The sequence below is a fragment of the Crotalus tigris genome, unplaced genomic scaffold (assembly GCF_016545835.1).
Source record: "Crotalus tigris isolate CLP2741 ecotype Arizona unplaced genomic scaffold, ASM1654583v1 scf7180000024407.359931, whole genome shotgun sequence".
NCBI classification, from domain to species: Eukaryota; Metazoa; Chordata; class Lepidosauria; order Squamata; family Viperidae; genus Crotalus; species Crotalus tigris.
This window is the reverse complement of record NW_024100574.1, coordinates 222,507-234,671: the sequence shown is the minus strand read 5'-3', so window position 1 is coordinate 234,671 and position 12,165 is coordinate 222,507. Positions and strand designations below refer to the sequence as shown.

The following is a 12,165-nucleotide window of genomic DNA, read 5'->3' as shown; positions in this document are numbered from 1 at the left end:
CACCCCACACCCCTCCCAAAAACCCTCCCTTCCCCCCCCCTGAGCTTCCCAGAGCAGAATATAGGCTTAAGCAATAAAAAAAAATAAAAATTAAATTAAAAACTTTATATTTATATATACAAAAAAGATATCTATAATATATATAAAAATAAAACTTATGAAAAAGCTATATGATATTTTTGTATACCCAATCTAAATTGTATAAATTTTATCCATTTGTCCCAGATAGCAAAAAACTTCTCTTGCGTTTGTTGCTTTAAGAAAGCCGAAATCTTTGCCATTTCCGCCAGATAAGCTACTTTAAAAAACCATTCCTGCAATGTAGGCAAAGATTCCTTCTTCCAATATTGTCCAACTAACAGCCTCGCGGCTGTGATCAAATTTAACATCAATACAACCTCCTTTGTATCACAATCTGTAACAATACCTAACAAAAATAATTGCGGAGTAAATTTTACCCTCCTTCTAAAAATTCTCTGGATATTCCACCATATTTTGATCCAAAATGCTTTTATCTCTCTACATGACCACCAAATATGATAATAGGAAGCCTCCTTATAACCACATCTCCAGCATTTAGGTTGCACGTCAGGGTACATGTAAGACATTTTTTGTGGATCAAGGTGCCATCTATAAAACATTTTATAAAAATTCTCCCTTAAATTCTGTGCTTGAGTAAATTTGACATTTCTCACCCAAATAGTTTCCCAGGTGTCCAATGAAACTGGCTCACCAAAGTTCTGCGCCCATCTAATCATACAATCTTTAATTAGTTCCGTTTCTGAGTCCAATTCAACTAAAACCCCATAAATTCTCTTAATGTGGGTTTGTCTTTGATCCTTCAGTTGCTTAATAAGATTTTCATCTTCTCTAAGAAAACCCACCTTACAATCCATCTTCCATCTATCTAGTAGTTGCCTATATTGGAACCAAGAATAAGTAAAATTTTCTTGTGCTAATTCTTCCCGTGATTTTAATTGCCAGTTTTGTCCATCCCATTTAAGTAACTGTCTATAAGACACCATATCCATTTTAACCCCTCTTTTTATTCCTTCTATCGCATGCCAAGGTATAGCCCATAATGGTACTTTAAAATCACTTTTATAATATTTTCTCCAGATCCTAAGTAAAGAAATTCTTAAAATATGAGATTTAAAAGCCCAATCTATTTTTTTATTAAATATTAAATAGGCATGCCACCCATAAAGTAAATCCCATCCCTCTAGATAAAGTATCTCAGAGTTTGTCAAATTTACCCAGTCACTAATTAATGTTAAAACCACCGCATCATAATATAATTTCAAATTTGGTACCTTGAGTCCACCCCTCTCACGGAAGTCTTGCATAATTTTGAACTTAACCCTTGGTTTTTTCCCTGCCCAAATAAATTTATTGAGACCCTTCTGCCACTCATTTAAATTAATCTCATTTTTCAAAATTGGTAACATTTGAAACAAAAAAAGAAACTTGGGTAGAATATTCATTTTTATCACTGCAATTCTTCCCATGAGGGATAATTGCAGCTTTTCCCAGTTCTTCAAGTCTTTCTGTACCCTGACCCACAACCTTTCATAATTATTTTTAAATAATTTTGCATTAGAAACAGACAGCATCACCCCCAAATATTTTACCTTATTAACAATCTCAAAACCCGTCGAGTTAACCAAAATCTGCTTCTCCTGACTCGACATATTTTTAGGTAAAATTTTAGTCTTATTTACATTAATCTTAAAACCCGAGACCAAACCATAATGGTGAATCAACTGTAATAAGTTTACTACAGAATAATCAGGTTGCGACAAAGTAACAACCAAGTCATCCGCAAAAGCTCTCAACTTATATTCTTTTTTATTAACATATATTCCTTTAATTTCCTGAGACTCTCGAATTTTGATCAATAATATTTCCAATGTTAAAACAAACAACAATGGCGATAAAGGACACCCCTGTCTAGTACCTTTCTCTATTGTGAAAACCTCCGACAAACCTCCATTAACAATAATTTGTGCTGTTTGTTTTTGATATATTACCTTAAGGGCTTGTAATATGTTTTCACCAAAATTCATTTCTTCCATTACTCTTAGCATAAAATGCCAATTCAGTTGGTCAAATGCTTTTTCAGCATCTAAAAATATGAGCCCTGCAGGAACTTGGTTGTTCTTATCTAAGTATTCTAATAAGTTAATAATTTGTCTAACATTGTTTTTCATATACCTTCCTGTTATAAACCCTGATTGATCTTTATGCACAAGATGATGCACCACCCTCATAAGCCTATTTACCAAAATTTTTACAAATATCTTATAATCCACGTTTAAAAGAGATATAGGCCTATAGTTTTTTGGTAAAGTAAGATCTTGATCCTCCTTTGGAATCAATGATATAAAAGCACTACGCCATGAAGGAGGAATCTCTAAACCCTGTAAGATACCATTAAAAAGATCATTTAATGGTTGAATCATCTCCTCCATTAAGGCTTTATAATAAACAGCTGTTAACCCATCCGTACCCGGTGCTTTCCCTAATTTCAATTGTTGAATTGCTGAGGCAATTTCCTCCTTAGTAATTAAACCATTAATTTCATATTTCTGATCCTCAGTCAGTTTAGGAAAACTTGCCTCAGCTAAATATTTATTTATATCTAACAGTTGTACATTAGTAGATTTGTATAGGTTTTGATAATAATCCAAAAAAGATTTTTTAATTAATTCCTTCTGAGAAACTAGTTTACCCTTATAATTTATTTTCTCTATTATTCTCTGTCTCTGTTTCTTTCTTAATTGATAAGCCAACCATCTCCCCGGCTTATTAGCATTACAAAATGTATTTTGTTTCATAAATAATAAATTGGTTGCAGCTTGATCTGCTATCAACATATTAAATTGTGACCTTAATAACTTTACAGATTCTTTAGTACTTTCATCAGAAGGATTTAGAATCAAAGCCCTTTCTTTTAGTTTAATTTCATCTTCAAGTTCTCTACGTTTCTGAATCTGATTTCGCTTATAAAAATTATTCATTTTTATCAAAACACCGCGCATAAATGCTTTACCTGCATCCCATACCATTGACATTGAAGTCCCCTTGTACATATTCAAAGCAAAATAGTCCTTTAAACACTCCTTTAGTTTTTGAACATTCTTCTCTTGTCTAAACAAATTTTCATTAACTCTCCAGGATCTTCTTTCCTCTTTCTCTTGAATCAACTCCATCCAAACTGGACTATGATCCGTCAGTGATCTAGGAAAAATCTTTACATTCTTTACTTTATTATACAAATCCGTGGTAATCAAGAAAAAGTCAATTCTTGAAAAAGATTGGTGTCTGTCAGAAAAAAAAGTAAAGTCTCTCTCCTCTTGATTACGTTCCCGCCAATAGTCCCTTAATTCCCAGTCTTCTTTCATATCAAAAAAGGCTTTAGGTAGCCTTGCTTGTTTAAGAAAAGGAGAGGAACCTTTCTTATCCCTTTGTGTGTCTAAGACACCATTCCAATCACCCATTAATACCACTGATCTATAATCAAGCAAAGTTATTTTTTGGTGTAACTGTTTATAAAATTGTTCCTGTTGTTGATTTGGAGCATAAAGTCCAACTATAAGTACTTTCTTACCATAAATACCAAGTTCAATCATCACATATCTCCCCTGGGGATCTGATTCTACCAGACAAGCTGGCAGGTTTTGTTTGACATATATAACAACTCCCCCTTTCTTCCCAGGTGCAGGAGATATAAAATGAGATCCCAAACGAGCATTAACTAAATATTTCTGATCTTTAAGTAGAATATGAGTTTCCTGTAAACAAATAACATCATTGGTATGTTGTTTCAAATAATAAAAGATTTTTTTCCGTTTCTGAGGAGAATTCAATCCATTAACATTCCAGGTCAAAAACTTTGCCATCTCCCTTGGCACGCAGCCTGGAGAAGACACCATCAAACTCTGACAGAGCTGCGTGTGTTGCATAACTCTTGGGTCTTGCTCCTCCCACCGGCGGTGATGCACTTCCAGGAGAATTCTCTTTCGGCTCTTTTTTACGTTGCTCTTTCTCTTTACGCTTATAGGCTGCACGAGTCATCCTCTGCTCTTTAGCCTGCGTTTGGCGTTGCTTTGCCACTTCTATCATCCCTGCGGAAACCAAATCTAGTGCCTCAGATTGCTGCTCAGGTTCCTTACCACTCAAAGATTTCCGACCAGATGAAGTTGAGCCTGCACTCAGGACCGAAGTATAGAAATCTCTAGCTTTGTCAACTGTGTTCAATCTGTAACGTGTCCCAGCATGGCTCAAAACGATACCCATCGGAATTTCCCATCTGAATGGCATCGATCTAGCTTTAAGCTCATTGGTTAAAAAAGCAAAGTCTTTCCTACTTCTTAAAATTTTAGATGGGATTTCCTTTAGAATGATGACATCTTGGGCGGCAATCTGAAATCTTTTGTTGTAAAAAGCTTGTATAATCTCATTCCGCAGGGACTTCTTTGTAAAGTAAATCACCACATCTCTGGGCAAATTCTTCTGCTTAGCAATCCAGGAGTTGAGTCTATAAATTTTTTCCACTTCTCTCTGTAATTCTCCTTTATCCATATCCAAAGCCAGCGCCAGATCACTAAGAACCACCTCCATCAAATCTTGATTCATATCTTCCTTGAGGCCTCTAATCCTCAGAGCATACTCCATCTGTCTATACTGAAACATCAAAATATCTTCTTGTGAGGAGTCCACCTTCCTTTCCACGTCTTGAATTTTATCATCTAAAAAGTCAACTTTGTCTTCCACTTCCTCAAGCCTTGCATCAAGCTTAACCACCACAGTAGCCAAACCTGAAACAGCTGCCAGTATATCTTGTCGTAATTCATTATTATTTTCTTGCAATTTAGACTTTATCCCCGTTATCTCTTCTTTGAGATCAGATTTAATTTCTGATTTAATCTGTGAAACAAATTGAGTCATTTCCTCTCTCATTTGAACTACAATCTCTCCCATTATGCCTCTAACCTCTTGTACTGAAAGTCCAGGTAGAGGAGGGGAGGGTGGTGGCTGAGCCGGTGGTGCATGTTTAGATTGTTGTTGTAACTGTGCAGTGGAAGTTATAGGAGAAGAAATAACCTTGGGTATTGAGGAAGGCTGCTGCCTCTTTGAAGCCATTTTAAAAAGCACAATTGTCACTTCCCTTTCCCCTCCAGCCAAAAAGGGAGGAGGAAAAAAAGAAAAAAAGAATTTTTAAAAAGAGACAAACTATAATCATTAAAAGTCCAGAATAAATCCCAAGAATAAGTAGTAAAAGAGCAAACAATTCAAAAGAAAAAATTCTAAGCCAAAAGCAAAAGCAAAAGCAAAAAACAATCCTTAAAAAGGGAAAGTAAAACAAAAGAGAAAGGAAAAAAAAACTCCGACACTTTCAAAACGCCATCTTAAGTCCTTTCACTAGTATAACAAAGAAAAGGAGGAAAAATAGTAAAAATCAAAAGATAAAAAAAATAAACACCTAAAATATAACAAAAAATCCTTTAAACTGCTCCGTCCGTTTAAAAATTACTCACCAAAATGCTGTAAACACGGAGATAGAAGCGGCGGTTTCTTTTGCTTCCTAGGAAGCAAAAACAGCTGGGAGGCGGAGATCAGCAAGAGCTCCGAGGGAACACTCCTTTCACCCCCTCTAGAAATAAATCCAGAGGGGGTTCAGGGGTTCTACCTCTACTCTTGCGTTCTCTATCCCTTCCCTTTGCCCGGGAAGGGATTTCCGAGCCGCGGGCCAGCTGATGCGCGCTGCGCTCCGCGGCTCTGACACTTCCCCAGCTGGACGGCTAAAAGCTAGCCGCCATCGCCGTCGCCTCCCACCGGAAGCTCTCGGATGTATACTTTTTCAAGCACTTGTTTCCTGCATTCACACAATGCATTTTGAGACAAATAGAGGTGCAATTAAAATACATAATTTTGGGACAAGTGTTATCAAAAGTGTTAGCATTCACTGAATGGCTGGGAGGAGTCTACTGTAGATTTCTAATTTTCTGAACAGCCAGGTCTGCATCCTTATCCTTATTGGAATTTTTTGTTATTGGAGTCCTTATCCTTATTAGGATTTTTTTTTTCATTTGTAACCATACATATGCACAGTGTTCTTTTTTCAGTTGTTTCTTACTTGTATTATTTGGGGGAAGACCTGTAGGTGTGTGTGGTTATCCTGTTTGTTCTTAGTAATTACCTGCCTCCTTTCTGATTCCTTTAGCTCCTTTGGGTCAAGTTGATGTGTGGCAAAAAGAGTGTGTTTCTGACCGCCAGAATCAAAGCTGTTTCTTGCTCTGGAAGGTGAGTTAGCTCCTGTTTCTTATCATATAGCATTCCTCTCTGTGGGGTCATAGGGCAGATCAGTCTTCTTAGAGCCAGATCAGAGTCTGCATAAAAAGAATTTTGAGGCAAACTATGAATGATCCAAAAGGGTGAAAGTATAATAGTTTAAAGAAACAAAATCTCTACAAGAATGATATCAGTAACTGGGCTAAAGCCAAATTTGCCAAGGAAGAGAGAGAAATACTTTTTCTCACTTTGATTAGAGATACAAGAAAAAAATTGGAAAAAAAAAGATTTGGAAATAAAAAAGGAAGTCTATCTAAATAGTTAATGTATTCTTAAAAACTGAAGCTGTTTTACATAGGTAGAATATACACTTGCTGCAAATTTGGAAGTAGTTATTTAAACTTTAATACATGAAAAGAGGTGCTCCAAGTGCTGGTGAGGCATCTATTAACTGTCAGGAGCTATCAAATAAGAGCAAGATAAATGTGCTTAGGATTCATTCTAATAAAACAAACAGAATGATGATTCAGTAATAAGCTTAGCAGCTGAGATTTTCAAAATACACTTTCCATAGACTTGAATCTAATTTAACCTAAAATGTGCATCCTAGGATACCAGATTTTATTTAAGAAGTGTAAACCCAAAGTTATTACTAACAATCAAGTTGCTTTGAACATTCTGTAAAATATACTGTAAAGGCAAGAAATAACAGTAATACAATCTTGTCCTGGAACATGTATGATAACTTCCATATTATCAAGCTTGCGTTTTATCTAGAGCTGAATGCTTTCAAATTCTCTGAAATATAAAACTCTTCAACTTGATCCTATTCTGAAAATGTTTTTTTTTTTTCATGGAGAGTAACTCAAGCAGCTGCATCTTTTGTCTTCTTCCACTGACAGTGAATTAAAAAAATGCCTTAAATAGCATGCAATAACTCTCATCCCCAGTTTTTTCCCCTTTCAGTAAAATTAAGTTACAAAAGATTAGAAATTCACATATAAGTAGGCAGCTAGTCAAAGCATTTATTAACTACAACATTTTCTGTACTGACCTGCAAATTGCCCTAATGTGCATACATTTCTTCTCTCGTTTCTTTCCCTCAGAGTAGCTGCTAGGTCAGTGATGGCGAACCTTTTAGAGACCGAGTGCCCAAAAACCACCACCCCTCCCCCCCTGCCTCCCCCCTGCCTGCTCCACCCCCACCCGCCCCGTCCCACCCACCTGCAGGGACATGCATTGCCTCCATGGGCCGCAACAGATCACCCAGGCAGTCCTGCAGCACCATGGCAGCCACGCCCTCTGCCCACACCCCGCAGCATCATCTGCATGCTATGGGGTGCAAGGGCGGAGTCGTGTCCCTGCTGCCCAGCTATGGCCTTGGCTGCGCTGCTCCGTGTGGGCCACACCCAGGGGCGATTCTCCTCCAGGGAGGCTGCTGGTGAGGAGGGGGCCATGGGGGCAGGCGGGGCTGGGGCAATGGCACGCATGCCCACAAAGAGGGCTCCGAGTGCTGCCTCTGGCACATGTGCCATAGGTTCGCCACCACTGTGCTAGGTAATACTAGCAATAATCAGGTCTCTTTTACAGCTCCTGCCTGGCTAGTTATTTCTGGTTTTTTATCCTCTCCCTCTTTGGGCAGCTGGATTCTCCTGGGCCCTAAGAGGAGGTTCTCACCTGAGACAGTTACAAGTAGTTAGGGTGAGGGAGGAAGAAGAGAGTGGAAAAAAGCCCACCCCCCCTTTTTTCCCCCTTGCTTGGTCGTTGGAGTGAAAAACGTTGAAGCCTCTTGATAAAATGCCTTTTACTTGACAGCTTCCTGCTTTTTGGAAGAAACCAGGAAGAAATTCAGCTTGTGCACATTTTCTTAACCTATCATTTTCTTGCCAAAATGAGTGCAATCTTTTATCTTTTAATTTTTGTACTGCTCCTGTCAATGGCACAGACTCTACCGCTGATCCAGTTTTGACTGGGATTGCTCATGTCCAGTACCTGTGGTGTGTCTGGTTCAGGAGAAGCAGGGCACAAGTGATTACAAATTGGGTTACTTCAGCCCTGTTTCCCTTCCTCCTCCCCTTCCTTCCTTCCTTCCTTCCTTCCTTCCTTCCTTCCTTCCTTCCTTCCTTCCTTCCTTCCTTCCCTCCCTCCTACCTTTTTCTTCACTCTGCTGAGGAATTCTGCTTCCCTTCTTACAGGCACTGGATCCAGAAGCAGCCCAGGGAAAGATCCTTGATTATGAAATTATCTTCCAGGACCACAGCAAAACACTCTACAGAATGAATTACAATTGCTGTCAGGCTTTGATCCCTATCGGTGCACAATACGTCTCAATAGCAGCCCGCAATTCTGTTAAGAAGACACTCTGGGCTAATCTCAGCTTGGAGAAAACAGGTGCATGTTACACTACAGGGTTGAAACAGTTCTTTCTTGCCTCACTTTCTGGCTTTCTCATCTGATTCTTGAAGAAAAATAGGTGGTGGCTTCCTTTCCCTTCACTCACAACATACTCATTCCTGTCTCCCTTATTGTACTCCACCTTAAGAAAAGATCCTGATGTATTTTGTACCAGGCAGTCAACTATTTTGATTCTCTAAGTTTAGGGATGAAATTGCCAGTTACATAACATCTAGTGTACCTGGGCTAACCCTTAAATACTAAGAAGTCCTGGTTATATTTGGATGAGAAATCAGAAGAAAATCTAAGGCGGTGGCAAGCGTGGAAATTCTCAAAATGTTACGCAGAAATGACTTTCGTATTGCTGCCAAGAAAACCACACTGATGTGTAAATGAGGTCATCAAGGGTTCAAATTTTGTGAAACCAAGTAGTTTTTTTTTTTTTTTTTAGAGGCCAGGTGAGTTCCTCAGACAAACTGAACAACTTGAGAAGGATGGCCTGGTGAGGCCTGGTGATGACATGGAAATCTGTGCAATTTTCTTGACAACTAAGTAGTTTGCCATGACCTGTTCTTAAGGTTTGGAGGGTTTTTTTTTCAACTAATAGATTCCTATTCAAATACTAACCAGGTCCAACCATGTTTAGCTTTTTGAGATCGGCTCAGATCCAAGGCTTGCAATTAATGGGATTATTTTATGGCTGTTTGTGTGGATGATAGCCAGCATTATGGGCGATGTCCTGCATAATGATGAACTGTCTTTCCTTTTCCTAGAGCTCCCAGGCCCTGAGGAGGTGACAGTAGTGGCATCAGAAGGTTTGGGTCTCAACGTGACATGGAAGCCCAGCATGGATTCTCATTGGGTTCAGCCTAAGGAATATGTGGTCGAGTGGAGAAAAGAGATTGCTGATAGTGCGGGAGAGTTGCTGAACTGGACTCGCACACTTGGAAGCAGTACCAGTGCCCTATTGAGAGGTGAGATGGACAATCTCACCTGCAGTAATGTTATTAATTATGTAAACAACAAAATAGGAGGAAATGTAGTACATACTCTTTTTCTCTTTGTGCGTGTTTGTGGCTGCCTCTTTCACTGCCACTGACTGAAAATATCTCTCTGCAGCCGCTATTTTCATTAAAAAAAAAAAAAAAGCACCTCATTTTGTTCCAGAGGAAGCTTCCTTGGATACGGCAGCTACAGACAAGCATGCAAGGTCATGGGAAAGGGAGAGGTCTATAGCATTAAAACTCCATCTTCTCCAGACTATTCAAATTTTGACAGAAGCATATAAATTGCATCTTATATAATGAAAACCATGAAAGTGTGCTGCTTGGATGCATGAGTTTTATCTAGTTTGACCCTCCATTTCTGCTAAGTAAACGGAGTAGAAGGAAATTGGGTCATAGCACCTTCTGGGATACTGGAGTGAATTTCGTCTGTTGAAAAAAGGGAGCAGGTGTCCTCTGGAAAAATTGGTGCTGAAAGTTTTCCACTACTTCTTGGAGTCCCATGTTCTGTTTTGATTTCCTGCAGAAGCAAGTTAAAGCAGACCCGTGTGACTTTTACCTTTCACGGTTTAATAGCTGTCTTCTGCTGGATTGGGTGCTGAAAGGAAGGCATGCTTAGCTGTCAGCCTGTACCTAGAGAAAAGCTGGCTGGCAATGGCCACTCACTAAGGTTCATACAGCAAACAAACAAACAAACAAGCAGAATAGCAGTGTTGGAAGGGACCTTGAAGAGTCTTGTAGTCCTCCAACCCCCTGCTCAGGCAGGAAACCCTATACCATTTCAGACAAATGATCATCCAATCTCTTCTTAAAAACTTCCAGTGTTGGAGCACCCACAAATTCCGGAGGCAAGTCGTTAGTTTCCTAAACGTTGTTTCTTTCTTCCTCTTTAGGCAATTTCAGTTCAAAGGTACCATACCTTGTGTGTGTGTATGGTTTGTATGCTCATGGGAGAACTGCCTCAGACTCTGTACGTGCCTATTTCAAAGAAGAAGGTAATTGCCAGGAGTGCAAGGGAGGGGAGCCAGAATTTCCCCTTTGATCGTTAGAGCTTTCAAATGAATTTTCCTCCCTACATTCTTGTAACTTTAAGTAGCACAGTCACCTCTTCCCTGTTGAGGTTGGGCGTTGATTAGCATCGCTCTTTAACCAGAATTGATGATCTTTGCTACAATAAAAAACAGGCTTTAGTATGAGGCACTATATTTATATCTTCAACTAATTCAGTATAGCTAACTCCAGCAGCAAAGGAAATTTGCACCCAAGAATAAACTTTATAATTGAATTCAAACGCTCTGCTGATTTGTATAGAAAACAAGCTATGGTTTATTGGGAAAGCCAAAACTGATTGGGTTCATGCTTCTATTGTTATTTATATGTCACTTCTCAATTATGCGTTTCCTGAAGTAGCTTACAATAGTAGTGTGAAAACAGTGCTATAAAAACTGTTTTAAAAAACAGTATTGGTGAGTGTTAATGGCTGCAGCTGCTTAGTATAAAAAGATGTTTTTTAGAGAGGGCTTGGAAACATGCAAGCGTTGCCCTTTTATACTCTATAGATCAGGTTGTTCTGCCAGATCCATGCCACAATAGCAGAGGCCCACCTCCAAAGGACAGGAAACAGCAGGCAGAAAACCACAGCCTATCAACAAGGCTTTTTTGCAGAGGTGGTAGAAAGATACTGCTTTAAATTTTTTTAGCTAAGTAAGTAACAGTCTTAGAACAGATTTGCTTAGGTTTCTTCCCTTAGCTTTTTTTGTTTTCTTTTTCTTTTTTCCCAAGAGAAAATACCACTGAAGGTTATTGGAAGCAGGGGAGAGGAGGTGTATTAAAAAAAGTCAAGATGGCAGCCATGTCTATGTGATTGATGCTCTGCCCCTTTGTATGTGTGACCAATGTTGACACAGGTACAAAAGAGATAGGGCTTCAATTATTTAAGATAGAGAACTTAGGCATTGAGAGACTTAAGGTTAAACAGTTGGTACAGGTAGTCCTTGAGTTATAACCAATTGCTTAGTGACCATTCAAATTTGTAACAGAGGTCCCCAGAGCTTCTTATGACCTGGTTTCAAAATTCCAACTGCTTCCCCTCCCGCAGTCTCATGATCGCGTTCTAGGTGCTTGGCAAACAGCTTACCAGAGTAACCTCCATTGATTTTGCCTATGGGAAGCTGGCAGGGAAGGTTGCAAATGGTGGTCACATTACTGTAACCTCATAAGAGTGAACCAGTTGCCAAATGCCCGGAACGTGATCATGTGACCTTGTTGGGGGGGGTGCTACAATGGCCAGAACTTCAGGGACCAATTGTAAGTCTTCTTTTTCAGCACTGTCCTAACTTCAAATAGTCACTGACTATTAAGCAAGGACTACCTGCTTTAAGGGATTTCAGCTGTTGCACAATCATTGGAAGAATTTGGTCATTTCCTTTCAGAAGGCCATCACTTTCAGAGTTTACCTAGCTTCTGGAGGGAA

General features: G+C 39.1%; 1 protein-coding gene across 4 annotated transcripts in view; it reads left to right on the top strand.

Annotated features, from left to right (window-relative positions):
* The window catches only part of IL27RA (interleukin 27 receptor subunit alpha), a 28,723-nt gene that overhangs the window by 9,437 nt on the left and 7,121 nt on the right, over positions 1 to 12,165 (top strand). For 3 of the 4 annotated variants that reach the window (XM_039329674.1, XM_039329673.1, XM_039329676.1), the window contains 4 exons: positions 6,227 to 6,306; positions 8,490 to 8,685; positions 9,462 to 9,662; positions 10,586 to 10,687. In XM_039329674.1, the coding sequence (XP_039185608.1) occupies positions 6,227 to 6,306; positions 8,490 to 8,685; positions 9,462 to 9,662; positions 10,586 to 10,687 (579 nt within the window). The remainder of the gene's footprint in view (positions 1 to 6,226; positions 6,307 to 8,489; positions 8,686 to 9,461; positions 9,663 to 10,585; positions 10,688 to 12,165) is intronic. The other variant, XM_039329675.1, reaches the window with a different exon arrangement.